Raw genomic sequence first — 27,288 nt, 5'->3', positions numbered from 1 at the left:
ACTAACCAGAGACCAGAGAGAGGCGGCGAGAGGGAGCGACCTCAACTGTCTATTACTGCTAAGAATCACGAACCAAAAAGTAATTCTATATGCAGTACAGACACCAATACTTTACAGTCAATACTTATACTTATGTAAACTTTCTTCACTCTGGTAGTTTTGCACTTTCCTTTTGCTTTCCCCTCTTTTGCTTTTATAATCTTTTTGTCTTTTTCAGGAGAATAACTCGCTCAAATCATCCACTGTATAAAATAGTATAAATTTATCATCATACAACTGTTTGCATGATTTCTAACAAAAAGTTATTCCTAATTTTTTGTGCATTTTCCTACGAATGTCCAGCAACATGTGATGCACGTGTCAATTTCTGCTCCAGTCTTTTCAAAATAAAACCACCTAGTTACATTTAGGAAAAGATCTACCTGGTTAGGTTTAGGCAACAAAACTACTTGTTAGGTTTATGTACAGATCGTGGTTTGGGTTAAAATAACACAGGAAGTGGCGTAACTTAGTATGGAAGTTACATGACAAATAAATCAACATTGACTTCTGGTTTCACACGGGGTACGAAAACCAGTCTCCTGGGTGGAAGTCTGGTGTTTTTTGACCCACCCGTCCACCCTGACCTCCTCCACATGTGAATTGATTTTGTGGGATATACAAAAATTACAGTGCATTACTTTTTCATAGGTATAGCTACGAACGGTGTAGGAGACCAGCCTGAAATTTGATAGTATTTCATGATATAAGTACTCTCTATGAGAGGCTAGATAAAACATCTAGCTATCTATTCATGTCGATAATGTATGGGTAAAAAAATAATAAAGTGAATTCATCGTCCATGTTTCACAGTGTGATATGTTGTAAAAACACAAGAGGAGCACTGGTTAAGTCAGCTGTGTGGTTTACAACAGATCAGAAACTTTTAGAAGATCTTAAATCTGTCTCCTTGTTAGCAGTAGTGTCTGTGGTTTTGGGTTCAAGCCAAGACTGCATTTACTAAATACATGCATGTGTGCAAGCATACTAGTTCAGACAGAGATGATTCCATGATCCAGTATTGTGGTTATATTAAGACTGGTGTGTTACAAAAATTAAAACGTTTTTAAATAAAAGGCCATTCTGTTCATTCAATGATATCACTTTTGCACATGACCTCATTACTGATCATGACAGAGAATCTGAACATTTTCCATCTCATCCACAGTTAGTCTGTTAGTGAAAGGACATCAGTGCATCATTCAAGGTCAAAGTGCCTCCCCTCTCCTCTGCCTATAGAGCGGAGCATTTTGCTTAAGCTAATGTGAGGACGAAACTCCGTAAAGCCACTCAACCCATCTTCATTAACTTCAGCTCTGACATTTATGAGGCTGTGGAACGTTGGAAAGTGGCCGAGTCTAGGTCAGCATGTCCTCTCCCTATATGCCAATGCGATGCTCAGGTGATTATATGAGGGGCCATCCACAAGGCCAATCTCTTTTGGGGGCGCTGGCCCGTGTCTGATGAAGGTTTTCTATATTCTATACATTTAAATGGCTGAGACGCCCTCGGCTCAGATGTCCCAACCTGCCCTTTGATTTACTCAGCCACTTGACAAGATGGATCTCCATGTAAAACACGCTGCTTTTATGCAATTACTCTATGAATAGAATATAAAGAATAACTACAATGGCCTTGTGTTGTTGACAAGCAGCGTGGCGGGAGACTCTGCATCTTTGGCTTTAAATGCTCATTCTCCTAAATAATGTGAAATAAATTATATTAAATACAGTGAAGGGCATATTCTCCAAAGAAAATAAACCAGTGGGCCTTGTGTTTGGTGTCAAAGCAGGTTCACTCGCGTGGGTATATTTCCCGTCTTCTGCCGAATTACGCAAACGCTGTACAATTCAGACGGGGCTCTGTGTTTTGTCGCTGGTGTGAGAGGCTGTGGGATTTTCCGTAATCACATGTGAAAGAGGGGAAGCCCTGTACAACGATGAGAAGGCAACACAGGGTGTGTTTCTCTTTATACACTGAGAGGCAACACAGATGTGCATGCATGCCATGCACACGGGTGCACTTACGTACACATGAATGCATCTGCAGACACACAGCAGTTCACTTAGAGAGAAAGAGGAGGGGGTAAGTTTTGACTTGCGGCGGAGGCAGGACAGGAAGTAATCATGGTTTTGAAAAACACAGCAGTGGTCTCCACAACATTCCCTAATCTGTGCTGAGATATTCCAAACTCTCTCCCAGAACTGAAATGTACACACAACCGTGTGCATTTATGCTGATGAGCACACATAAATATACAAAGGTATACACATGCCAATGGATGCGTGTGTACATACACATGCGTATGTACAAACATATCAAGGTATGATCTATACAAAGTGTGTGTGTGAGGTTGGGTCGAGGCGGGTGGGAATTAGCGGCTGCCAAACTGTGTTGCGGGAATACAGAACTCTCTGCCCCAATCTACCTTCTCCGACCCAAACACACAAGCGTCTGTGACCCATCCCCCCGACAATGAACAGCCCCGGAACCTGTCCCAGTGCAGCCCAGCCCGGCCCAGACCACAGCTCACGCTGAAACAGTTGTCACTCAGTCATGGCACACTCTGGGGACATTTTCAGACCCAAAGCCCTCAGTCTCAAAGCTCCTGTAGCCCTTAGCCACCACCAGCGCCCGGCCTTGACAAGGCCCAGACCTGGAGCTCTGTTTCCACCTTCTGCACAGGCAGGGCATGCTTCCTTCCATACAAACACAGTTGAAGGAGAGCCTTGGCTTAGCTCACAGGGATAACACTGCTTTGGTTTATTTAACTAATTAAAGCGCTCAGACGGAGGGTGTTTTCGGAAGGTGAAAGTCGGCAGATTGGACTCGCGGCAACAGAGGGGGAGTGGCAGGAGAAAACAACAAACTGCCTCTTTTTTTCATCTCTAGGGAGTGGAACAAACTTTACTGCTTTATTCATATTTTACACATACTTATGCTGAAATTATTAAATATGTTAATATATATAATATTAATTTAATCAAACAAACTGTGATATGTTAGGGCAATTAATGTAAACAAACAACACCCTATGTTTTCCAAAAAGGCTGATCCCTCCTGCCACAGAATAATAATTACTTACAGCTTAATTCAAAAGGAAAAATAATAGCATTTTCTTTGATTTGTGCTGTAAAACAATGCAGCAGATTTCCCATAAAATCTAACCCAGTACATACAATAAAAACACTTTAAACACTAGTAATGGAGAGCACTAATCTTATTTGCGCCGGTCTACTTTATTTTCTATAGGGCTGCAACTAAAGATATTTTCATTGTTGATTAATCTGTCAATTATTTTCTTGATTAATTGATTAGTTGTTTGGTCTATAAAATGTCAGAAAATGTTGAAAAATGTTGATCAGCATTTCCCAAAGCCCAAGATGACGTCCTCAAATGTCTTGTTTTGTCCACAACTCAAAGACATTTAGTTTACTGTCATAAAGGAGTAAAGAAACCAGAAAATATTCACATTTAAGAAGCTGGAATCAGAGAAATTTCACTTTTTTTTCCTTTAAAAAATACTCAAACCAATTAATCCATTATTAAAATAGTTGGCAATTAATCTAATAGTTGACAACTAGTTGATTAATTGTCAAAAAAATATTTTTGAATTATTTATATTGATAATAAAATGCTAAGCAAAACTAAAGACCATATATTTAGAGGTATGCATACAAAAACATCTGCATTCCTAATGTCATACGCAGGAGGTGCTATTTTATTACCACTCAAATCACATTCACCTGCCTCTGATGGCGTACTGTATGTATGTGCGTAGATTTATCCATCCCATTGACACTGGACAGAAATAGTGGTCTACCGGTGATCCAATTTTGTTGTTGTGTGTTAACCGGAAGAATGGCTGAGTGTGGAAATGGCCGGTGCACCCTGGTAATGAATCTGCATGTGTGTGTGTGTGTAGCTAAAGGCCAAAGCACATCTGGATGGGAATTAGGGTGAATGAGGTGATAAATCAATGATCTACCGCTGTTGTCCGCGATGCTGCAGTCACTGAGCATGAAGGGCAGCAGAACAGTGGAGGCAAAAGGCTGTTCAGCCGCTTGATGTACTCTGAACTCATCTCCATTTAGACCTCAGTGCTATGGGGACCTTTGCTTAAAAGGATAAATCTGGTTTATTACAACTTGGTTTTATTGTTTTGTCCATCATTCCTATTGGTAGGGGCAAGAAACACAAGCAGTTAGACAATCCAGCTCTCATCTCATACTGAGGCTTTGTCAGACCTCTCGGTGTCACTTTTCAGTCGCAGTAAACACATGTCGTGAATTAAACCAAAACACTGGCTTAGCTTTAAGAAAGAACAACATGGTTGGGTTTTAAATTACTACGTTTGTAAAGTGAAAATGTGACTTGACGTTGTGAACACAGGACACAAACGAACAGCTGATTGTAACGTGAAAGTGAAACTTAACGCACGGGACACGCAACCGTGGTCTGTGTCCTTACTCTTTAAACTACATTACCACACTCCCGGCACACTTTCTCTGAGCATTTACTGTTACTGCAGATGGGTTTACATTGTAGTTAATGGAAACCCCGGTGCGTTTCATACGGTCACTAAAGGGTGCCTTGTGCGGCTGTATCGCACACCAACGGCCGTGACAAAGCGTTGGTAATTTACACTCTGGGAATGAGAATGGGTTGGACAATCAAACAAACCCCCAGTATCACTTTTAAAAATAAAGCGGTTAAGATAGCACATTGTCACTGTGTGTGTTTCCAAAACTCAGCAATTACATTGGTAAGTGAACTGCTTTCTTTGCCGATCAAAATGATGGCCAAAAATAAAAAAAGAAGTTGTAATAATGTGGAAACCCTGTTTAAAGCCTTGTGACTATTCCCTGACGAGAATAAAAATAGGATTTGTGCCACTTTTGGATATAAATTAGACGTCAGAAAGGCTGATGGGAGCAGGGTCAATTGGTCTGCTGCTGGCTGGCTGCCTTTTGCAGCAGATCGGTGAAGTTGCCAGGCCGGTGTTTGGCTGTAGGCAAGCTAGCTGTGTTTTTCTTTTCAGCACTGTGTTTTGTGTGGTTGCTTTCCGGCAGGCCGGCGTAGCTGGTGTGTGTGTGTGTGCGCAGCAGTTCAAAGTGAGGCAGATGAATAATGAATGAAAGCCAAGGAGGAGGCTTTAAGGCGTTAAAGTGGAACACTTGGTGGAGTGCTTTCAGAGGTATCACACGGGGGGAAAGGCTTTGCTCAGCAATATCTGCCAGTAGATTGTTAGCTTAGCTCTCCCATGCCAATCTGCAACCAATTTAACATGGCTAATGGCATCAAAAATATCCCTGAAATACAGATGCACTGAATGGACAGATGCTTTTATAATATAGTCAGATTAAGCATCCATTTGAGAGTGCTAACGCTCAAGTGTACTTACTGTAATATACCGTTTTTGCCCTTACTCAGCATGATCTACCAAGTGAGTTAAATCAGCAGAGTAGTAGATACAGTAATGTGTATTAAAATGTGCATATGTGCATATATGCATGTACTGTACATGTCTATCTCTTAATTTAAGACTCTACTTAAAACACACTTTTATAGTCTAGCCTTCTTGTGATCCTTCTATCTTACCTTCCCTCACCGTTTTGTTTTAATTATATTTTTACTATGTTTTATGTCGTACTGCTTGATTTGAATTATTGTTTTATGGATAGTGATATTGGTCTTATTGTTTTTATGATTAACACTTTCATGATTCTGTTGTTTTTACCATAGACTGTATATAAGAAGTGGACGTAGTCACCGTGTTATCACCCATTGGTTTGTGGACTGCTGTTTTGAAACCTCGAGTTCGGCATCTTGGCCATCGCCTTGGTTATGTGTAACCAGAAGTGACACTAGAGGGTGGAGCTAAGCCCAACTGAACGCTGAATAAGATATTTTCAGGCGACCAAAATGTTAAAATTCATTCTTATGACCTGAAAACACACTGTGAAAGGGTTAAAGTTGTAAGACAAAAACACAGACAACTCCAAGACTGGACAACGCCGTGATAACGACCTATCAATTACAAGGTAGCCACACCCTAAAGCATTCCCTGCTTTATGGTCTATTTGACTCTAAATGGGACCATAATTTACTAAATGAACATCATGCTGTATTGAAGAAGACTTGAAACTAGCGACTGAGACCATAAACTCATGTTTACAATGTTTACTGAGGTAATAAATCAAGTGAGAAGTAGGCTCATTTTCTCAGACTTCTATACAATCTGACTTCTTTTTGCAACCAGAGGATCGCCCCCTGCTGGCTATTAGAAAGAATGCAAGTACTTCCACATTGGCTTCACTTTTCAGACCTGGAGGTTGCCCACTGGTTTTTACCCTGTGAAGCAGCTTGTAAACATTGTTTTGGAAAGGTGCTACATAAATAAAGTTTATTATTATCATTACTGTATTGTGTATCAGCTCACCTCTCTGAGCATGGGGTCGCTGATGGAGCTGAGGTTGACTGCACCTTCATATGTCAGATAATAGAAAACATTGAGGGCTCTGGTGGCTTCAGGTCCCTGCTGCTTGTAGCCAAAGATCAGATCGATCCACTGGTGGAGCTGGCAGGACACAAACTCGCTCTCCAGGGCCTGTAAATGAAGGAGAGGAAAGATGATGCAGAACATTAACACACTATACTGTAACCAAATGCTACATGTTCCTCCTCCCATTACTGAACAGCAGCTATCACTAATGCCCCTCACAGACGTACTCCTCAGAGAAAGCAGAATATCCTTCTAATTGTTCCTGTGACAGAATCTGCCAATGATTTCTATAATGAGCAAAAAGCAGAGTAAATCCATATCTGATCATACGGGAACATCAAAACATTAGAGGACTCTTGTAGTTCATTAGGGAGCCATTTCAGACTCCGTCTTTGTTCTTTTCTCTGCTGCTTGTGGTCGGATAAGAGCACCGTGTTGCTCCTCTGCAGACGTCTCTGCATCGCCATAACGCTGAGATACAAGCCGTTTTCTCTCCTCATTAGCCGGCAAAGGAGGGAAAAAACATTTATGGTTTCCTCATAAAAACAGGCAATTGTGTTAATTTGTGTAAAGCTGTCGCCTCACAAAAGCCCTCTAAACACGACCAAATTAGAATGAGGCAGCCCTTGATTGTCATTGCTGCCTTGTGTCACATTAATTTGTGACAAAACATTAGCCTGTGCTACACTTAAATGGCAATTTATATCATTTAAATTTTTACTGCAGAGACCAACGCATCCCTCACTTAAATGTGACTTTCTGACAGCTCATTCTGCATCTAATTCTTCCTGACTCTCTTAATTACAACTTTCAATCAGGGAGGAAAGCGCGGGCATAAAGAGGAGGCCGTGTGCGGTGGAGGTATGATGATGTTTTTACTGCAACTTGAGTACGGACTGAATTTTTGATGCCGTCACAAATTCCATAATCTGAACTGATGAGAAGCTTAACAATACAATCATTGTGAGGGTAATACAAGAATATGAATCCTAACATTGGTTCCTACAAAATAAACCTCAGCAGACAAAGAAGTAAAATGTTTTCAGGTTCAACGTGTGGAAACAAACACACTAACAAGGGCTGAGTATTTCACGTCAATACATTTTTGTTATCAGCCGAAATGTGTCTTTAGCCACACGTAGAAGGAGCGTAATTATTCACAGTTGTGGGTCGATAGCTGTTAATAATAGAACGTTAATAGAAAATACGATGCCTGCTCTATGTGTGGCAATTTTCTGTTAAAATGTATTTTTAATGCGTTTGCAATGCACAATATTTTAAAGATGCAGTGTGTAGGATTTGGCGGCATCTAGTGGTGAGGTTGCAGATTGCAACCAACTGAAACTTCTCCCATGTGCCAAGCGTGTCGGAGAACTACGGTGGCCGACACGAAAACGCAAATGGTTCTCTCTAGAGCCAGTGTTTGGTTTGTCTGTTCTGGGCTACTGTAGATAGGTAACGAAAACACAACTATTCTTATTTTCAGGTGATTATACACTAAAGAAAACATACTTATTTATATTATATTCCATTTCTGCCAATAGATCCCCGTAAATGCTACACACTGTTCCTTTAATGTTTCCTCTCATGTAACCATTTTGATCTATATGGGAGATATTTGTTTTATATATTTGAAGTATTACCGTCTCTGCACTTCCAGTCCTTGGTATTGATCTACTTTTGATTGACTTTTTATTGTGTACTTCTAGAGTTGTTAATTGTTTTGAGATGTTTATCCCCCTAGGCAGGTTGGGTGGTTAACCACACCTTTAATTATAGAACCTTAAAGATCCAACTGGGATGAAAATGTTGTCCATCCAAGTAAATCTGTGGTTCAGAGTCAGTGGCCAGGCGTTACTCGATAGCACTTGTATCAAAAATAATCAAGTTACAAAAGCTAAAACAACATTTAACATTAGAAAAAAATATGTTAATTTCTCACAAAGTCAGATATTATAGTATTGAAAAATTTCAATCAAGAGTTTACTCTTACTGTAACTTGGAAGACTGGTTCATAGCTTTTTTGTCATAGGTGGAGAACTAGGGCTGTGACAGTTAACGCAAATACATATTCATATATTCATATGAAACTAGAAAACCTAAGGAATCCATTGGTACCATGTCATACTAGCTTGTCGGGAAGGAGGCTAAATAACACTCCAAACTTGCGCAAAATTTTGGTGAGGAAAAACTGTCATGGCCATTTTCAAAGGGGTCCCTTTGACCTCTGACCTCAAGATATGTGAATGAAAACGGGTTCTATGGGTACCCACGAGTCTCCCCTTTACAGACATGCCCACTTTATGATAATCACATACAGTTTGGGGCAAGTCATAGTCAAGTCAGCACACTGACACACTGACAGCTGTTGTTGCCTGTTGGGCTGCAGTTTGCCATGTCATGATTTGAGCATATATTTTTATGCTAAATGCAGTACCTGTGAGGGTTTCTGGACAATATTTGTCATTGTTTTGTGTTGTTAATTGATTTCCAATAATAAATATATACATACATTTGCATAAAGCAAGCTTATTTGAGTATTAAAACTTGACAAAATCTCTCTTAAAGGTATATTTTGAACAGATAAATGGTGTGATTTATCGCGATTAACTAATTTAATCAATTGACAGCCCTATGTAGAACTAATCGGTGTATACTGTTAGTTTATGGTTATTACACACATTGGTATTTTGAACAATGCTTCACTTAGATGCAATCACTGCTCTGAGAGCTGGAGAGTTGATACAATTAGCAGATGGAGAGAGATCGGTCTATTCTTTTCCCCTTTGTGTGACAACTTGACACTATGCGGTAAATTTTGCTGAAACAAAACTCAGCTAACATCTAGTATTAAGATAAAACAGAACACCCCTGGAGTCTAAGACAGTCTAGACTCCATGTCTATCCGTCCCTCTGGCATCAGCAGGTTCAGAGTGTGAAGTGTGTTTAAAGGCTTGTGTCATAAGGCAATCCTTTTTATTAATGTTACATTATAAGCCGGGGAATCCCTCTTTATTCAAACTCACTTTAATAGCAGGCAGAGTGGGGTTCAATTGTGTGTGTGTGTGTGTGTGTGTGTGTGTGTGTGTGTGTGTGTGTGTGCGTGTGAGTGTGAGAGAGAGAGAGATCAGTTCATTATACGCTAGGATTGACCTTTGACGGGCCCTGCTCCCCTGTTCCTAAAACTAAAGCTGGGCCTGATGGGCATTTAATGTGCACTGCAATCTACTGTCAATCAGCACGGGGAAACAAAGAGCAGCCATGTTATTGCAGCTCCCTCTCAAGAGGCCCGCCTTTATGGAAATCACTTGCATGCACCAATTGGGGAGAGACAGAATAAGTGAGAGTGTGTGTGTGTGTGTGTGTGTGTGTGTGCTGTGATGTCATTGTAAGTGTGTATTATTGTATTTGTTTGGTCTGTCTGACAAAAGGCTCAGCAGTACTCTGTGACTGAAGTCTAGGTGTAGGAATTTAACCTCAGCGAATCTCAGAGATTCAAAGAATATCTGCCTCTGCCTGAGGGGATACAGTAAACTGCCTTGATCACAGTTCTTCAAAGCTCTTTCAAAAAGTGCACAGTGTTATCTCAGCACTCACACAACAATCAGGTTGGGATGTAAGTAAATCGAGAGCTATATTCTGACCCCCTGACGAGACGTGGAATTTCACATTTAAAGCGATACATACAGTAAACATTTATAGTTTGCTGTTCGCATAATATTAAAGAATAAATTATATTCTACAATTTTCATACCGTCAACAAATCCCATGAAAACACCAAAACCAATGATTTAATCCTACAAACTCTGTGCCATAGACCTCCATATTTGTCCAATAAAAATACATTAGTGAGCTTCACCATTACACCGTTTCAAAAATTGCGATACCAGTACCCTTAAAGGAATACCAATATCATGAAGTACTTCATTTGATACCTTTTTTTCTCTTCTTCATTCGATACCCATCATGTGAATGGAAGTTTTAGAGGCACCTCGGTACGCTGAACTGCCAACTCAACTCGTCAAATACGTCGCGCTCAACTTGACCACACCAGACTGTATGGGTTGTAGCTGCTGCAGTAGTGGGCCAATCACATGTCACATTAAATCGAACAACAACGCTTGTGGTGTTTGGGCGCCAGCAAAACCATACAAATAGTCACCTTTTTTCTAGATCTGGGATAGAATGAAGGTATAGTTTGACTGGAGAAGTTTTGATACTACTTGGTACTGAGTTATTTCGAGGATACCTTAAAAGGTATCGAGTACCAATACCCAGCTCTACCAAACTCTGGTGAAAATAGTCCCCAACAAATATACTAGTACTCTGTTTGAGTACCATTTGCTAAACTACAGTGCCTAGCTGCTTCAGGAAATATTTCCCCCCTTTTAAATGAAATTATATATTTGTAAGTAAGTTAAAGTATTACTTATTAAACTTTCTGTATATTTTTATTAATATTATTTATTAATAATTATTATTATTATTTCTAAATTAATGTTTTGTTTTAAATTCTGTAATTTTTTGTTAAGAAAAAATATTAATAAAAAAATTAATTGTATATTTCTGACCCGTTTTCAAAGATTAACATCTTCAGAAGGAATGAATGAGATGTGGGCTGACAGTGTTGTGACGGAGTTGGTTTTCATATTTTCGTGGCAACAAACATATAAAATATCACCAGCGTTATCCTTTTTATTAGCTCACAATATAATACTATACTATGTTTGCGAATACAGATAATATCATATACACATGTCTGTATTGTGAAAAAATCGACAGGGACATCGAATGTTCTACTTATATCTAGAAGCCTGCATGTGAGGAATTCATACTACTTGATGGACAAGCAGAGAGTAAAGTACAGAAATCAGCCATGTACCGACAACCAATTAACAATGCTCCAGGTGAGCAGGTGTGGAAACGTCTCCTTCTGTAGAGCCACACTGTGGAAATAGTGTGGCAGAAGGTCCGGGCAGATAGCGGATTCCTGAGGTGGGATCTGGTGCCACTTCAGGAGAAGCAGGCAGGATTATTGATGGGCCAATTAGCAGCCAGTGTGTGTGTCATCCTCATCCACAGGGGACTCTCTGATAATTAATGAATAATTTAGCATGCCTTTATGTAAATGCTGATAGGGGGTAGAAGTCACTGGAATCCCACATTTCTATTGTTAAGGATTTGACAAAGCACACCTTTGAAGCATAGGGGGGGTCCCCTTTGTTGTGTGCTGTGACTTGTTTCCAACGGTAACAATAATTTGGAATATTCTCCTATGTAAGAAAATGTAATCATTTACCTTAATCAGTTTTTTGCCCTTCAAAGTGGCCAAGTATTCAAATGATCTCTAATTTCTCTTCTTGAATTTAATGCTTATTTTGCTTGCCTGCCAGTTGGAAGGGGTATGATAATTAACATGCCTTTTCTGTGTGCAAGTCTCAGATTACTTTAATTCTTTCCTTTCTGAAACGTCTGTAGCTGGAGTGTGAATTTAAAGCCTAAAAAAACCCCCCACAAAAACAATGAAAGAATGACAGTTTGACTATGTGTCCGTCAATCTGTTACTCTATAGAGGGAGATATACTCTAGACTGAGGACTTAAAAGTCAGGCTCTCCTTATTTGAGACATCAGACCCGAGACACCAAATGATTGCAATTAACCACCTGGTGGACATTAAACCAGGATTACTCAGGAGTCCTGAGGAGCAAAAGCAAGAACGTCTGATCTCGTCTACACAGCAACATGTTGGAATGCTTTTTCTGCTTGCAAGTGATTTATTTTTATCCCCTTTTCTTTTAACCTTACTTTGGACTTCTTTTAGTGATTTCTTTGCTCAAAAGTAAAAGTGTCTGTGCATGCTACAGGTCTGCACCGGGCCTATCAGTGACGTTTCTGTGCCTCGCTGTGGTTTTGCGGTTAGCTTTATGGTCTGGATTGAGCAGGATTTCACTTCAGCTTTAATGAGGTGACACTGAACGCTCTCCTCTTTCCCCTCATTGGCCCTTAAAAACCCTTTTAAGGACTTATAGAGAGCTGTCTGTAAGGATGTTAAAATGTCACTTAACAAATCAATCCACTCATTTGCATGCCAACGACGGCGATACAAGCGTGCGCGCATGTGCCCGTGCGTGTGTCACTGATGGTGTGGGTGTGTAATCAAAGGCACATGTTGTATGCAGAGTGTTGTCAGCGGCAGACTGTTTTCTTTTGTATCGATTACGGATGAATAAAGCAAACACTTGTCAGGTCTGTATATACTAAAACGACTGTTTAAGAACGAGCTGATCAAAACATCCTGAACACCAGATTCAGTGTGTGTGACAGTGAAACATCATGCTTTTTCACGTGAAAAGAATTACGCTGCTAAACCACAGAATCAGTAGTTTTCTTATTGTGCGTTTTATTAAATCAAATCTGTGTGTTTCCAAGTACAAAAAACATCATCATCCTCAGTGGAAGCCAGTCTATTCTTCTTACCTTAAAACAAGTTTATTATCTTTTGTTTCAATTCTCTTTTCTTCCTCCAAGTTCAACAGCCCCCTTTTATTTTCCCTTCTACTTATTCTCTCACTATAAGCGCTGCTCTCTTTTTTTTTTCTTTCTTCCAGTCATCTGATCCTTTGGATCAACTCCTCTGGAGTTGCCTTGCCCTGAGGTTGACAAGCACTCTGATTAAAGGGCTTATTAGCTCGCTGTAAATGAGAAGCCGATTGTCATTTTGAAGCAGGCAGAGGAAGCCTGTTGCCAGCCAGGGGAGAGGGGGCCCCCCAACATGGAAGAGGAAAGAAAAAAAAGCAATGGGTGACGTAAGGAATGAGAGCCTCGGAGCAGCCGCACAGCTAACAAACCATTTCCTTTATTCCCATATTCACACACACCAAAAAAAGCCCAGATGGGTTGTGTGCATTACTTCAGTTCCCCCTCCTTCCTGCTCTACTAATTAGATAGGTCACAACTGTGAGAGTTCTGGCTACGGGTCAACGGAGGCACTCGCTGGCAAGTGGAACCTGAAACTCTAACCCCAACTCTCTCTCTCCCGTCCCTCTTATTATCCCTCAGCCACTTGAAAAGCAAGAATATCATGTTATGGGGGTGAAAAGAAGCAGAATGAGCAGTGATTGGGAAAGTATCTCCCCAAAACAAACATGTCATGGTGGATTTGGTCTTAGTCAGACAAATGGCGTAGTGTAGACTGCGAAAGTGGTCCAATTTACAGCACAGACAATGGAGTAAACAATCCTGATTGAGGAGCAAATGGATGAAACAAATGGTGCTGACTCAAACTCAGAAGGCAGCAATGCTGCTGTGGTTGTCTTCTCTTCTTAGGCTTTAGTTAATGCTTGATTATGACAAACAAATAATAATAATCCGTAAAAGTGGAAATAAAGCCTGGTTACCGGGACATAAAATTAAATATAAAAAAAAATCTTTTGACTGGCAAGAATCAAGAGAAAACAACTATAAGGAGAAAACGTCTATTTCACAACTGTCTACTATAATCTCAACAGCAGCTAACAAGCACCTGCGGAGAGTCCAACCATCTGTCCGCCTCCATACAGGGAGGCTAACAAGCTAGCAAATACATCACCGCCGTCATAAGACATATCCACAATAGGATGAAGTGAGCAAAAGCTAAGTCAACAGACAGAGCTGATTAAACAAGAGGGCCACTGAGGAAGCGTGCTGAATGAGGGGATATTTGGATAGCTGTTGAGAGGAGCATTGTTGTCTCAGATGATTATAGAGTCGGCTGGAGGACTGGACGGTCTCTTCGTCTGTCTGAAGGTGTGGAGGCCTCTCAAGACAGAGTGGAGATGATTAGGATGAATGACTCAACTGATCAGTTTGAGTGTAGTTACCCTTCAAGGAGAGGTTAGTAGGATGTTGGCTTATGTGGAGCTGCAGCTTGTTAGTGTGTGTTTCACTGTGTGCATATATGGAACAAAAGGAGGTATTTCTGACCCTTAAATGCCTCCCTAAATAAGTGCAATAATACTATAATACAAGCAGAAATGCCAAAGATTTGATGATTGCAGATAGGGCTGCAACTAACGATGAATTTCATTGTTGATTAATCTGTTATTATTATTGGATTAGTTGTTTGCTCTATAAAATGTCAGAAAATGATGAAAAATGTCGATCAGTGTTTCCCAAAGCCCAAGATGACGTCCTCACATGTCTTGTTTTGTCCACAACTCATACATATTCATATTACTGTGATAGAGGAGTAAAGAAACCAGAAAATATTCACGTTTAAGAAGCTGGAATCAGAGAATTTTGACCTTTTTTTTCTTAAAAAAAATTCTCAAACCAATTAATCGATTAGCGAAATAGTTGATGATTAATTTAATAGTTGACAACAAATCTATTAATTGATGCAGCTCTAGTTGCACATCTTCTTAATTTTACATTACAGCAAATTGAATATTTGGGGGTTTTGGACTGATCATCAAAAACAAGACATTTGATGACGTCACCTTGTGCTCTTTGATATTATGATGGGCATTTTTTTTTACTGATGTTTAATATCCCACAAATGATTAATCAATTAAATTTTAAGTAAACTTTTTTTATTATAATAAAGAGGAAAATAATCCTCAGTTGCAGCCCTAGTGATGTCATAATATCACAAATTATAGTTTTACATGAATTTAAAAACAAATATAGACTTAAGTTAAATACACAACAGAATACTGTTCTTATTAAGTTAATGTGATCTCTTGTAGGGCTGCTGGGTGACAACTATCATCATTTATCAACTTTCTGTTGTCCAAATCTATATTGTAAACCAGCAATAACTAAAAGCTGAAAAATTAGAGACAGTTTGATGCACAGTGGAAACCTGCATTATTTTTTTCCCATCCGATTATTTTTTTTAGATTATGCATACATTGTAATATTCGGATATACAGTATATCGATAATCGGAAAACTTCTACCATGTCGCTAAGCTCTTATCTTCTTGCAATTACATGCCTTTTGATAGAGAGTTATACATGCAAAAATATTTAAAAAATGTTGCTGTTAATGCTTGACTGAGCACATTAGCTTGGGACGGGGCAGAGAGCAAAGACAACTGTTTAAATATAGCAAAGATGACGACACAAGATGTCCAATGCTGGAGTGTTATGAAGTATGAAAACAGATTAATACTGCAAGCAAAAAAAAGCATCACGGTAGACTTTGGCAGAAGTAAATGAGAGAGTGGAGGAGTGCAGGAAAAGGGAGAAGGACAACATTAGTGAGTGAGTATGTCAGCAGCAGTAGATCATCTCATTTCTCAGGCTCTCATCGGCCTCCTCCATTACGTCATTGAAGAGGAGGACGAAGAAGAGGAGGGGGGCTGGGGGGAGGACAGGGAAGAGGGGGAGGCACAAGAGAAGGGGGGACAGCTCGTAAAACACAGAGCACACAGTAAACATGTCTGCCCTTATGCATGACAATACCCCTACAGTGAGCGCTGTCTGACATTAGCCAGATAACCCCCCTCTACCCCACGTGCTCGTTTCCCATCCGACAACAAGGCTCTCAGAGGAGACACCGGGGGAATAGATTAGCGCTAGGCTAACATGGTAAACTGTGTTCTGTTACATGAGGCCGTACCGGGCTAGACGACGTTAAGATTTTCACTCACTCAGTCATTCACAAGTGCGTAAGTATATCTTAGTGGTTAGTGACTGGTCCTCGCAGTGGTTTACCTCAGCTCACACATGGATTCCCAGGGGGTCCCTGTGAGGATAAGATGTGGAGGCTGGTGGGAACGGCATTATGTGCGTCCCAGCGGCTGTCTGATCAGAGAGTGCAATGCGGATGAGAGGTGAATGTAAACAGCCCTGATCTTTGACTCGGTGTAGCTGGTGGTCTTTTGTGTCCTGTACGCAGCTCTCCCTCACATTTCACACAGACACTGGACAATTCTGCATAATGACACAATGGTCACAATATTCAGTCTTGTAAATTATCTTATCAGATGGCAAATAACACCCTGTTTCACCTTCCTTGATCATAAACTGGTAAGATAATGGACTTGTCTGCCATGATGACATTGTTTCTGTAAGTGTGAACGGCTGTCAGCATATAAAACTGACAGGCTTCAGAAAAGGACTTTCAAAGACGCTGATAGTGTGAGTATATGGGGATTTGGGGGGCTCATATTAATATGACATTTGTCTGTTAGCGCTGAGCGGGAGATGTTTACCTCTGCAGGCAAGATTACTGTGGGGTGACCACATTAACAGCTGTAAGATCAAGTGTGACGCTCGCCATCATAGTTCAAAGTGAAAATTATGTGAGTGTATTCAGAGAGAATTTCCATTGAAGTTGGGGCAAACCTAAAACGCCAATATGTCATCAAGGAAAGCAATATGTAACACCTCTGTTATTCCAATCATATGGAAATTCACACACACCATCATCAGGCTCTAATCACAATTGCTTAAGGCACAGCACAGATCGGGTATTAAAGACACATCTTTTATTGTTCCAGCATTCAAGGGTTTTTACCATGCAGCAACCTCCGATGCTGAAAAATGAAGCCAACGCGGAAGTGCCAAAAACTGCAGTTCCTCAAATGGCCAGTTGAGGTTAGCTCCAAAAGGGAGTCAATCCCCATAGACGGCCATGTTAAAATGGCCAACTTTACAGCAGAAATAAACATGTTTACAGCCTGGTACAAAAAACTGTTTTAGTCTCTATAGCTAATTCCCCTGTTCATGACAACTGTTCAGGGGGTGAATTTTTATATAACTCATCCGTTTGAATTATATTAAGGCTTTAGGTTCGACATAATTGAGGGCATGGCCACTTTGAGTGACAGGTGGGTGCCGTACCAGGTCCCTAGCTGCTAGCTGTCTGCTCTGCTGCGGCAATCTTGTTTTTTTGCAACCAGAGGTGACATGAGAGAGTGGAGCTAAGTACAACCGAATTCTGAATAAGACATTTTTAGGTGACTAAAATGTTACAATTAACTTTCATGAACTGAAAACACACTGTAAAAGGATTCAGTTTGTAAGATGAACACGGACAATGCTGTGGTAGCGACCTGCCAATCACAAAATAGCCACGCCCTTAATAGCATAATGGTTAAAAGGATTACTTTGAGAGAATCACACAAGTAACTTTGGTGTCTAACATCCATAGAGCAAAGATGTGTTGGGTACTTACAGTGACGGTTTACCACATGTGGTGGCGACCTGTGGTCAACCCTCTCAGTATCAACTTCTGACCCATCACTCAATTGGCTTTGCCCATTCAACGAGAGGAAAGTCTCTGTGCGGCCAGTTTAACTGATGTCTCTGTCACTGCTTTGAGTGAGCCGATGCTTTATAAGGGGAAAAAGGCCGAAAGTAATGTGCTGCCCGTCTCTCCCATGTGTGTGGTTTGCAGGTCTGTCAGCAGCACTACAAGAGCCCAGATGACTGAAGGGAACCAAACATGTGAACTACGGAGCAGCAAATGGGCCCCGTAGAGTTCAAATGGGTTAGATGGTGATTACACTCCCACCTTTTACAGAACAGAAATGGACATGGTCTTTGTTGTCAGTTATGATTGGACAAATCAGTTTTAGGAATAAAAAGATACCTGTTGCCCTGGAAAAAGATGCGTAAAATCTGTGGACCTAAAAAGACAAAAGCACCCATATTGGTCACCCAATGATTCAGAACTATATTTGTTTGATTACGAATATTTAATTCTTGGTGTTATTTTTCAAAGAAATTAAAATGTTAGATATGTTTGTGATATATTGCAATTTATTATCTTTTTTTCAACTGAAAATTATGCAATTTGTCAACATCTGTTTTATCCTAGATGATACTGTTTTCACTCTGTTCATCTCAGAGTTTTCATTCATATATCTTGAAGTCAGAGGTCAAGGGACCCCTTTGAAAATGGCCATGCCAGTTTTTCCTCGCCAAAATTTTAGCGTAACTTTGGAGCGTTATTTAGTGTTCTTCCCGACAAGCTAACATGACACCAATCGATTCATTAGGTTCAATATCTTTACTCTAGCTTTAAGACTGAGCCCGCTATAACCTTTAAAAGACAGAATAGCTGCCGGGCCCACCGGCGGACCATCGGATTGTTAAGAGGTTAATATTCATACAGTATTTGCACTATCTGTATATATCATGTTTATTTTTGTTTATAGCTTATTTTGTATATTCTTAAAATTTCAATTTTTTTTAATTCTATTTTATTCTAACGTTTTTATCTATTCTTTTGTTATTATACTGTTTGACTTGCACCAACATCACCAAAGCAAATTCCTAGTGTAAATCTCTTACACCTGGCAATAAACACAATTCTGATTCTGATTCTGAAAAGATTGATACTTGACGTCCGCATATGGATCCAATATTGCTACGCAAAATATTGCGATACTATGCTGTACCGATTTCTCCCCCCACTCCTAGTGGATAACCAACACAATGATTTACAGTTCAAACAATATAATTTTAGAGATTCTGGCTGCTTTAATGTGAATCTTAACTATTCTACCATTAGACTATTCACAGTGGGAGATGGCCACTATAACAGACTGTGGTTTTTGCTGCTCCATATCAGTAGCTCCAGTGAAGCTAGGACACACGACAGCACAGGTAAACATGGATGTGCACACAAACACACACACACGAGCATATATACACACGATCACCTGCTATCTTACTAATGGTTAGCAGACCTGAGAAGTGAGATGTGGTCATATATAGTGGAATGTCAGAGAGGCTGACAGTGCCCAGAGACATGTAGTTATCTGCTGGAGGAGGGATCAAGTTCTTAACCTCTCCTTCGACCTCCTGGTAAAAACAACAAGCAGCCCCTGATCTCTGCGGCATGCCGCCTCAAGACCCGCTGTCTCTGCGCGTGTGTGTGCGTGGGTTTGTGATGGGTCAAGAAAAAGGGAGTGTGTCTTTACAAGCAAGCCTTTAAGTATACTGTAGGCACTTCAGTGTTGCGAAGGTGCATGCTTGAGGCGCTTTGTCTCCAGTAAGTCTGTCTAAAATCCAACCATTCCTAAACACGTCAAACCCACGGTTTTTCAGTTGAACTGAAGCCTTTGAGCCTCCAAGCCAGAGGTTAAACAACAATCTGTGTAGGCAGCTAATCTGTTGCCATGCAACACACTTTATACTAAACATCAGCGATGAACTATGACACTTCCAACACCAGAGCAATATAAACCAGGCTACAGTTTGATGTAATGTTTATATCTTCTGCTGGAATTCTTTTTTTTTTTTTAACCAACCGTGCAACTCTCAGTCACAACAACAAAAACAAGCTGCCGTTTTGCACAGCAGCACAATCCTTTACTGTGAGAGGCTTTTAATGGCCTTTCCAGATTGGGCCCTAATTAGCTGTTAATCATCTAGGGCTCATAACCAGAGTGGAGACAGCAGGCATGTGTGTGTTTGTAAAGCGTGCGTGCACTTGCGTGTGTTTGCGTGTTCTCTCCTGCTGTCTATCCGTGTGTTGCGAGGCCATTAGCAGCAGACAAGCTAAAGAGAGCCAAACAGCCCATTAACTCCTTCAGTCTCGCTCTCTCTTCTCCACCATGCTCATCTCTCTCCCAACAGTACCACAGTTGCCAGCTGACACCCTCTAATGCCAGCTATCTGTCATGACCAGAGACCTGTCCACCCACACATCCCTCCCTCTGCCTCGTCCTCGGCCCATTTTTCCCTTTATTCTCCCTGTCCACCCTCCTGTACTGTCTGTATATGTTTTGTAGTACTGTATGAATGTAGTCCTATACTGACAATGTATAGTTAACCGATCAAAACATTGATAACACATAATCCAAATGCTGTTGTTTGCATGACAAATTAACACATGTGAAGTTGGTGTAAGAAAAAATCAATACACGAGTATCGCAATATTGTGTTTTGTATCGTTTTTCCAAAACGCTGTATTGATTTTTAAATAACCTCTTCAAAATCTGACGGCCAGGCAGCGGACCCGGCCGCTATTCTGTATTTCGGAGGTTGTATTGTGCTCAGTTTTAAAGCTAGAGTGAATATACTGGCATCATATGAAACTAGACAACCTTTGAAATATATTGGTACCAACCATGTCATACCTGAATGTTGCGAAGAACGCTAAATAACAATCCAAAGTTATGCAAAATTTTTGCGAGGAAAAACTGGCTTGGCCAGGGGTCCTTTGACCTCTGACCTCAAGATATGTGCATGAAAATGGGTTCAATATGGGTCTCCCCTTTACAGACATGCCCACTTTACGCTAATTCCATGCAGTTTTGGGCAAAAACCATGCAGTTGTTTTTTAATGCAGAACAAATATGTTATTTTCACCTATTCTAAAATGGTGTAATTGAATATTTCTGCATACTGGGGTCCCATGCTTAGAATTACATGAATTGGGTATCACTGTAAAGCTGAGACTCTTGTGGATCCAATGAGTCCAATTGTATTCATGTGTAATGATGTTCATCTGCATAGTAGCCATTTCACATGGTGACTTTTTCTACTCAGATTGTATACATATGATGGTGTGTCTTTATACTATGACAGATTTCCTAAAATTAGATTATAAAAAAATCGCAATATATTGAATCGCTAGCCCTGTATCATGATATGTATCGTATCGCCAGCCCTAATGTGACAATGATTTGACTACCTAATACTACCTGAGGTTCATTGATCAGCAATGTTACAAACTTACCGTGTGTGTTTATGCGGTTATGAAGCAGACATTCACAGTCTCCTTATGAAAGCTCCTTTTTAACTGAGCTTGTTTTGTTTCTGTGCACCTACACCTGCCTGCTGGGCTCGGCTGCACGCTGGATCAATATCCCAATTTGCACACAGTAGAGAAAGAAAACTGCAGACTGAAATTGTATCAGCCTCAAAGCAGTAACTAGCAGGTAGCTGTGCGTGGGTGTAGACCATTTGGAGAAGTCTAAATTGCCTCTGCAGTGCTAAATTGGGCACAAAGGAAAGGACCAGAGGAAATTGAAGGAGCAGAGGTAGATGAGGCTGCCGCACTTAAACTGGCAATGAAAAGCCGCTTTGTGCCTGCAGGAGCACAAAGCACATTAACACACAGATGCTTTCAAGTTGGTTTCTCCAGTGTTACTGTTTTGACTGATTTTTAGTGTATACAATAATATTATCCAAATTACGGATATTCTAAAGGTGAGTATGTTCTCCTTCAGTATATTAAACAAGATTTACTCAGGAGAGCAGTATTAAAGATGGAAAATTACACCTACTGCAAAGTAAGATGGTAAAAATGATGGGGAAAACATATAGCAAATACTAGAATAAAAACAGGACAGAGCTGCAACTAACGATTATTGTCTGTTAATTATTTTTCTAATTAACTGATTAATTTAGTCTATTAAATGTCAGAAAATTGCAGAGAATGGCCATCATAAATTCTGAGATCCCAAGACAATATTTTCTGATTACTTTCGTCCAATAGTCCAAAACACAGAGGTATTCAGTTTACAATGATATAAACAGAAGAAAAAAAATCATCATATTTTAGAAGGTGTTTACAATTTAATTGTTCGGCACTACATGACAAAAGACTCAAGATGGGTTATGGCTATTATTATTGTTGTCATGATTATTATGACTGTTTTTCATTTTATTATTATTATTAGAATGATGTTTTTATTACTTATTTATTTTTAATATATATTTACATTTTATTATATTCATTATTTATATATTTTCTTTTTTTTAATTATGTGTTTATTTAATTACTTTTTGAAGAGTGTTCTTGACATTATGTTTGTTTGTTTATATGGTAAAGAAGCATGGCAATACTATGTTTTGCTATCTTGAAAAATGATGCTTCACTATAAAAACAGTTGAAACGACAGTAGTAAAGTCTCCAAGTATCTTTGCTGGATGAAGATAAAAAATTCATCAAGTATGTTCCTTTTTTAGCACAAATTAAGTTCAGGACTGGAAAACAGCACGCCGCCGCCGCCACCACAACCAGCTTCCCCCGATGCATCCACCTTGGCCGAGACCATGCTGACAGCCAAAGAGGGAGAAGTGTGTGATTAATGATAGGGGCCTGGTCATATCAGCAGGCTGGTTAACAGACCTCACCACAAGTCTACACAGGTCACAGAGCACACCCAGCCTCATCAGCACCCATTACTACTGTGGGCACACATCGAGCAGGAAGCTGCATCTGTTTTTACCCCAAACATTTTACTGGGAGGGAATACGGCCTGAGAGAGAATTCAGAATCGAACAACACTGACATAATTATTTGCATTATAACCTATGTATATGTAATGTATATTATTTCTATTTTCTTCCTTCATTTGAGCCTATTTATCCAGAAAACACATTTTCATTTACAAGGACAGTGTGGCCTTTGAGATTCAGTAAAACTCTGTATAAAGTCAACAAGTTTTTGAAGTTGAAAGACTAAAAGTACCAATGATAAGCTGCTCCAGCAACACACAAGAACAAATAATAAACCTATCTGGTGCTTTTGACCTTCTATAGAAGCGCAAGGTAATCTGATCCAAAGAGTTACCATAGTTTTACAGCCTAATGTGTGTGTGTGTGTGTGTGTGTGTGTGTGTGTGTGTGGAAGAGGAGAGAACATCTACAATGAAAATATGACAGCAAGTCCGACAACGTCCGAGATGCATATACACTGAATATTTCTGCTTTGGGCTGAGCGAGCGGGAAGGGTAGATCAGAAACACGATACTGCATCATCTCTCGGCACACAAACACAGTTGCAATCACACACACACACACATGAACGTGCACCAGATGTGCATGGACAGAGCGAGGGCAGGAAGAGAGATGGCGAGGTGGATAGGGATAGGAGGGGTGAGGTGATGTTGGATCATTTTGCCAACACGGCAATCTGAGAGCCGGGGCATGTCAGAGGAGCGGGAGGCTCACGTAACAGGAAGAGCTGTGAGACGATCAGGAAATAACACTGTCTCTTTGAATTAGCATTTCCAGCTAAAACGGGGGCAGAAACCTCTGGCGAGACTTCAGTTTGGTCTGGGTTATGTGACATATGAGGCAGAAATGTGCATGCATGTTTACAATGTGTATCAGCGACTTGTAGATATTACAAATTAAAAAATAATGTCCATTAGGGCTGTAAACGAATATTATAAATTTAAATGTATATTAGGATAGTAAGAAAAAAATGGTAATCAAATATAAAAAATACTACCGCGGCTGTCTGCCTCACGCGCACTAAATGCACCGCATGAAGTCACATTCATTAACGTCACTTTCATTAACTGAAAATGAAATGTAACATTGGGTCAAGCTGAATGAAGAATAATTCAACAACAACCGTATTGATGGAGAGAACTCGGCCGCTGAGAGAGCGATACTGTGTACTAACAGCAAGCGTTACATTATGTCATGTAAACAAGCCACGTATCTATCAGCTGTGCGCTCCAGATCAGACTGGAGACGTAACCATCTAAAAGACGGGTGAGTAGTACTTGCTATCTTAAGCCGTTTGTACTTTTTAAACTGAAAACACATGTTTTATATTGTGATATTTACTGGAAATGACTTACAATATGGCCAAAAGCAAGTAGAAAACCTTCAGGAAATCTCCCTCCAGCCATCTGCCACTTAGGTTTTTGTAGTGAAATGAGGAGGTATCATTTCAACTTCATGAATCAGCCGTTCCTCATCCAGTGCAAGCTTTCAAAGCGAGCGAAAATAGATTTTCGAATAGGTAGAACCTATGTGTTTTGTTAGAACGAATATTCAAACATAATTTTTAGTCAATTTTGATAGCCCTAGTCCATCTTGTAGATTGTGCATGAATGTGTGTTTGTACGCTTCTGTCCGTGTTTCTTACCAGACGATTGATGCGAACAAACTCCTCCGGGCTCTTGGCCCAGGGTGGCAGCTCCACATCGGAGACTAGGGTGCTGTCCTCCGTCACGCCCAGGTTGTAACTGTTGGCGTTGACAAACATCTCGGGGAGGTAGTAGAACTCTGGGATCAGCTCCTGCATGGATACAATACAGAGACACATAAGAATGCTTCTGAAACTACAGAAGGCTCAGAGAAATCACCAACCAGCCCTCATAAAGAGGTCAGATTTGGAAAGGTGTGATCTGAATATGTCTGAGAGTATTAAGGGGAGCTGAAGAAGAAGAACAAAGTATAAGTAAAAAGAAAAACAGAAGGGCAATCCCTGTATAAATCCAGTTCAGAAATGATTTAGAGATGGTTTTGTGTATGTCTGTTACAACAGTTACATAGTGGAGTTTTCCAAATTGTGCAATTATTCATGGTAATTACATTTCTGACTGCTTGTGCTTTGGCCGCTACAGAAGATGTCAAAAACGTCTGAGCGTGCACTCGGTTGTGGTTTTTCACTACTCAGTACTCGTTTGATTTGTTTGCATCTAAGCAGCAGAAAAAGCTTTTTTCCTGCTTCCTTCCACAACAACAGAAAAAGACGTAGTCAGCCAAATTCTTTCCTAACTATGATGATTTTATTTGGCTGTCCCAAACAACACAAAGTATTTTCAGACTTAAGAGAAATGTAGTTATGACATGAGATGTAACCTCATATGCTTAGCCATTCGTCATTCTTAACAAAGCAGAACAACGAGTGTAAACATTAAGACTGAGTTTGAGCTTAAAAACATGCAGATAAATCCATACTGCCCTCTAGGCCTAAACTGTACTGTTGTTGTTGTGGGTATGTCTCACTGAGAATGAAACACAAGGATGGACCAGGATGTAGGCATGGGACGATATGAAAATGTCAATCTTTTGATTGCATCACAGATAAGACACACATCGGTTTTTAGTGAAAAATAAACAATCTTAAATAAGGTGAACATAAATCATAAGGTCTGCCTGCATAAACAAAGGATAAAGGATACATAGATAAACAAAACAGCAACATTGTGTGAATCTGTTCTTTCTGACATGATCATTTTTGTATTTTTTAACTAAGCCTTTTTTTCACTTCTTTACCGCGATAGCAATCTGGACGACTTTTTCAAGTCACTCATGTGGGGATATTCATGATTATAACATTAATGAATATTCACCACAATCAACTGATTGTGAGTGTTTTTCATCGTGATATGTATAAAATCCTACTTCGTCCCCTCCCTACCAGGATGTCTCAATTCTTGGCTGCTTCATGTAAATATTAAAATAGTGTAGAGCGTGAAATGTATATTGTGCTGTAAACTGTTGGTATTCAAATTGATAATATACAGTGTTTTCCTATCGTCTTAAAGGTCTTAACATTTTCATGTAGACCAATATAAAAAAAAAAAATAATACATCCACAGCTTTTAGAAAGATGCCGAATAAAAGTATGGCTTTTCCTGAAAAAAATGTATTATGATTGTGAATTTATAATTTTAAAAATGTTGGCGGGTCCAAAATGAATATTTTGTCTCTGTGGAAGATATCTGACATTTGGTTCCTATTTCTAACAAGACTTGTGAGCCAATAGTAAAACAACGTTGGTATCATGTGGTATTATCTCTGGGTCGTCAGTTAGTGTGGAAAAAACTGATAAATGGCTGAGCTTGACGGTAAGTGCCTGGCAAAGACTTGTTGTGTAGTGAATGCAATGAAACGGGGGAGGGAGAATGTGACATCTAGTGGCTGAATGTCATCAAGTGCACCTTTAATATGTACTTTATTGCATAAAGCATGGTTTCATTCCTCACTGCATTGGGGGACATTTGTGCATAGACAAAGTACAATAGTAGTAATTTTCAGTCTAATAAAACTCTAACATCTCGTCGTATTTCATGGTATGATTAGTCGATCGCTGTAGTTTCAAAATATAGACTTATTGAGAGCATTTGTTCTGGGGATTTGATGGTAGCCCCACTGTCTGTTAACAAAGCTCGTGTGACTACAACTGCTGACTGGTGCTCTCGAGAAGGAGAGAAAGATACAAACATGTTGACAGTCTGACATCACAGATGAACAGCCAACATCAAGCTGACAGTCTGTCAGGCGGGCAGCAAAGATGGCAGCATACAAACACTCCATTTTAAAACTTGAGCCAGAGTAGCAGGTTTAAGGGATTTTTTTGAAGAGCCTGGTCGCTAGTAACATGATCTCTAAAAAAATGCAGAAATACTCGAACACTAAAATGACCCTTTTTTTTTTTAGATTAGCTGCACAATACATCCTCCTCTCATCAACGGGGGTGAAAACATCCAATCAAATGAGCAAGCAAACACACAGGTTTAAAACAACACAGCACTTCCTCACTTCTGAAATCTCTTCACTCCACAAAACCCGACCTGAAACCAAAGGTCAGCCTCTTAACGAGGCCTCCAGCTCACCCAGGTTCACTGGCTGCAGCCTGCTGTAAATTTGAGCTGGAGGTGGCAGGATGCACACACACACACACACACACACACACACACACTAACTCACACACTAACACCAACACCAACAAAACCTTGAGGGCTTCGCTCCCCAACACTCAAGCCTGCCTTGCATGGGCCATTATGTGCAGTGGCCCCTTTGCTCCGGCCTGGTCAGAGGCCAGCCCCTCTGATCCCCAATCCTGTCCTGTCATGGGTCACTGGAGGGGGCTCTGGCCTCTGGGCTCCTCCGCTACACTTCCACTGTTGCTACCTCTAACCCCTCCGCTCTTCTCTCCCCCCCTCTGATGCCTCCGGGCTGAGACTAGGGGTCAGGGGATTGGGGACTGGAGGTCACGTTAGCGTCACCCAGGCTAGAGACACATTGAATCTGGGTGTTGTAACCTAT

The 27,288-nt window shown here is 40.3% G+C and overlaps 1 protein-coding gene and 1 long non-coding RNA gene across 16 annotated transcripts in view; one reads left to right on the top strand and one right to left on the bottom strand.

The window, feature by feature from the left end:
- lrba (LPS responsive beige-like anchor protein) overlaps positions 1-27,288 on the bottom strand; it is a 239,889-nt gene that overhangs the window by 25,035 nt on the left and 187,566 nt on the right. For all 15 annotated transcript variants that reach the window (XM_037765352.1, XM_037765349.1, XM_037765351.1 and 12 more), the window contains 2 exons: positions 24,377-24,529; positions 6,482-6,649 (listed from right to left, as the gene is read on the bottom strand). In XM_037765352.1, the coding sequence (XP_037621280.1) occupies positions 6,482-6,649; positions 24,377-24,529 (321 nt within the window). The remainder of the gene's footprint in view (positions 1-6,481; positions 6,650-24,376; positions 24,530-27,288) is intronic.
- LOC119485638 lies at positions 8,970-25,911 on the top strand. The gene is made up of 2 exons (XR_005206320.1): positions 8,970-9,180; positions 25,785-25,911. It is a non-coding gene; the product is annotated as an uncharacterized LOC119485638 (long non-coding RNA).

The sequence above is a fragment of the Sebastes umbrosus genome, chromosome 3 (assembly GCF_015220745.1).
Source record: "Sebastes umbrosus isolate fSebUmb1 chromosome 3, fSebUmb1.pri, whole genome shotgun sequence".
Classification (NCBI taxonomy): Eukaryota; Metazoa; Chordata; class Actinopteri; order Perciformes; family Sebastidae; genus Sebastes; species Sebastes umbrosus.
The sequence above is the reverse complement of the archived record's forward strand: the minus strand, read 5'-3'. Positions and strand labels throughout refer to the sequence as shown.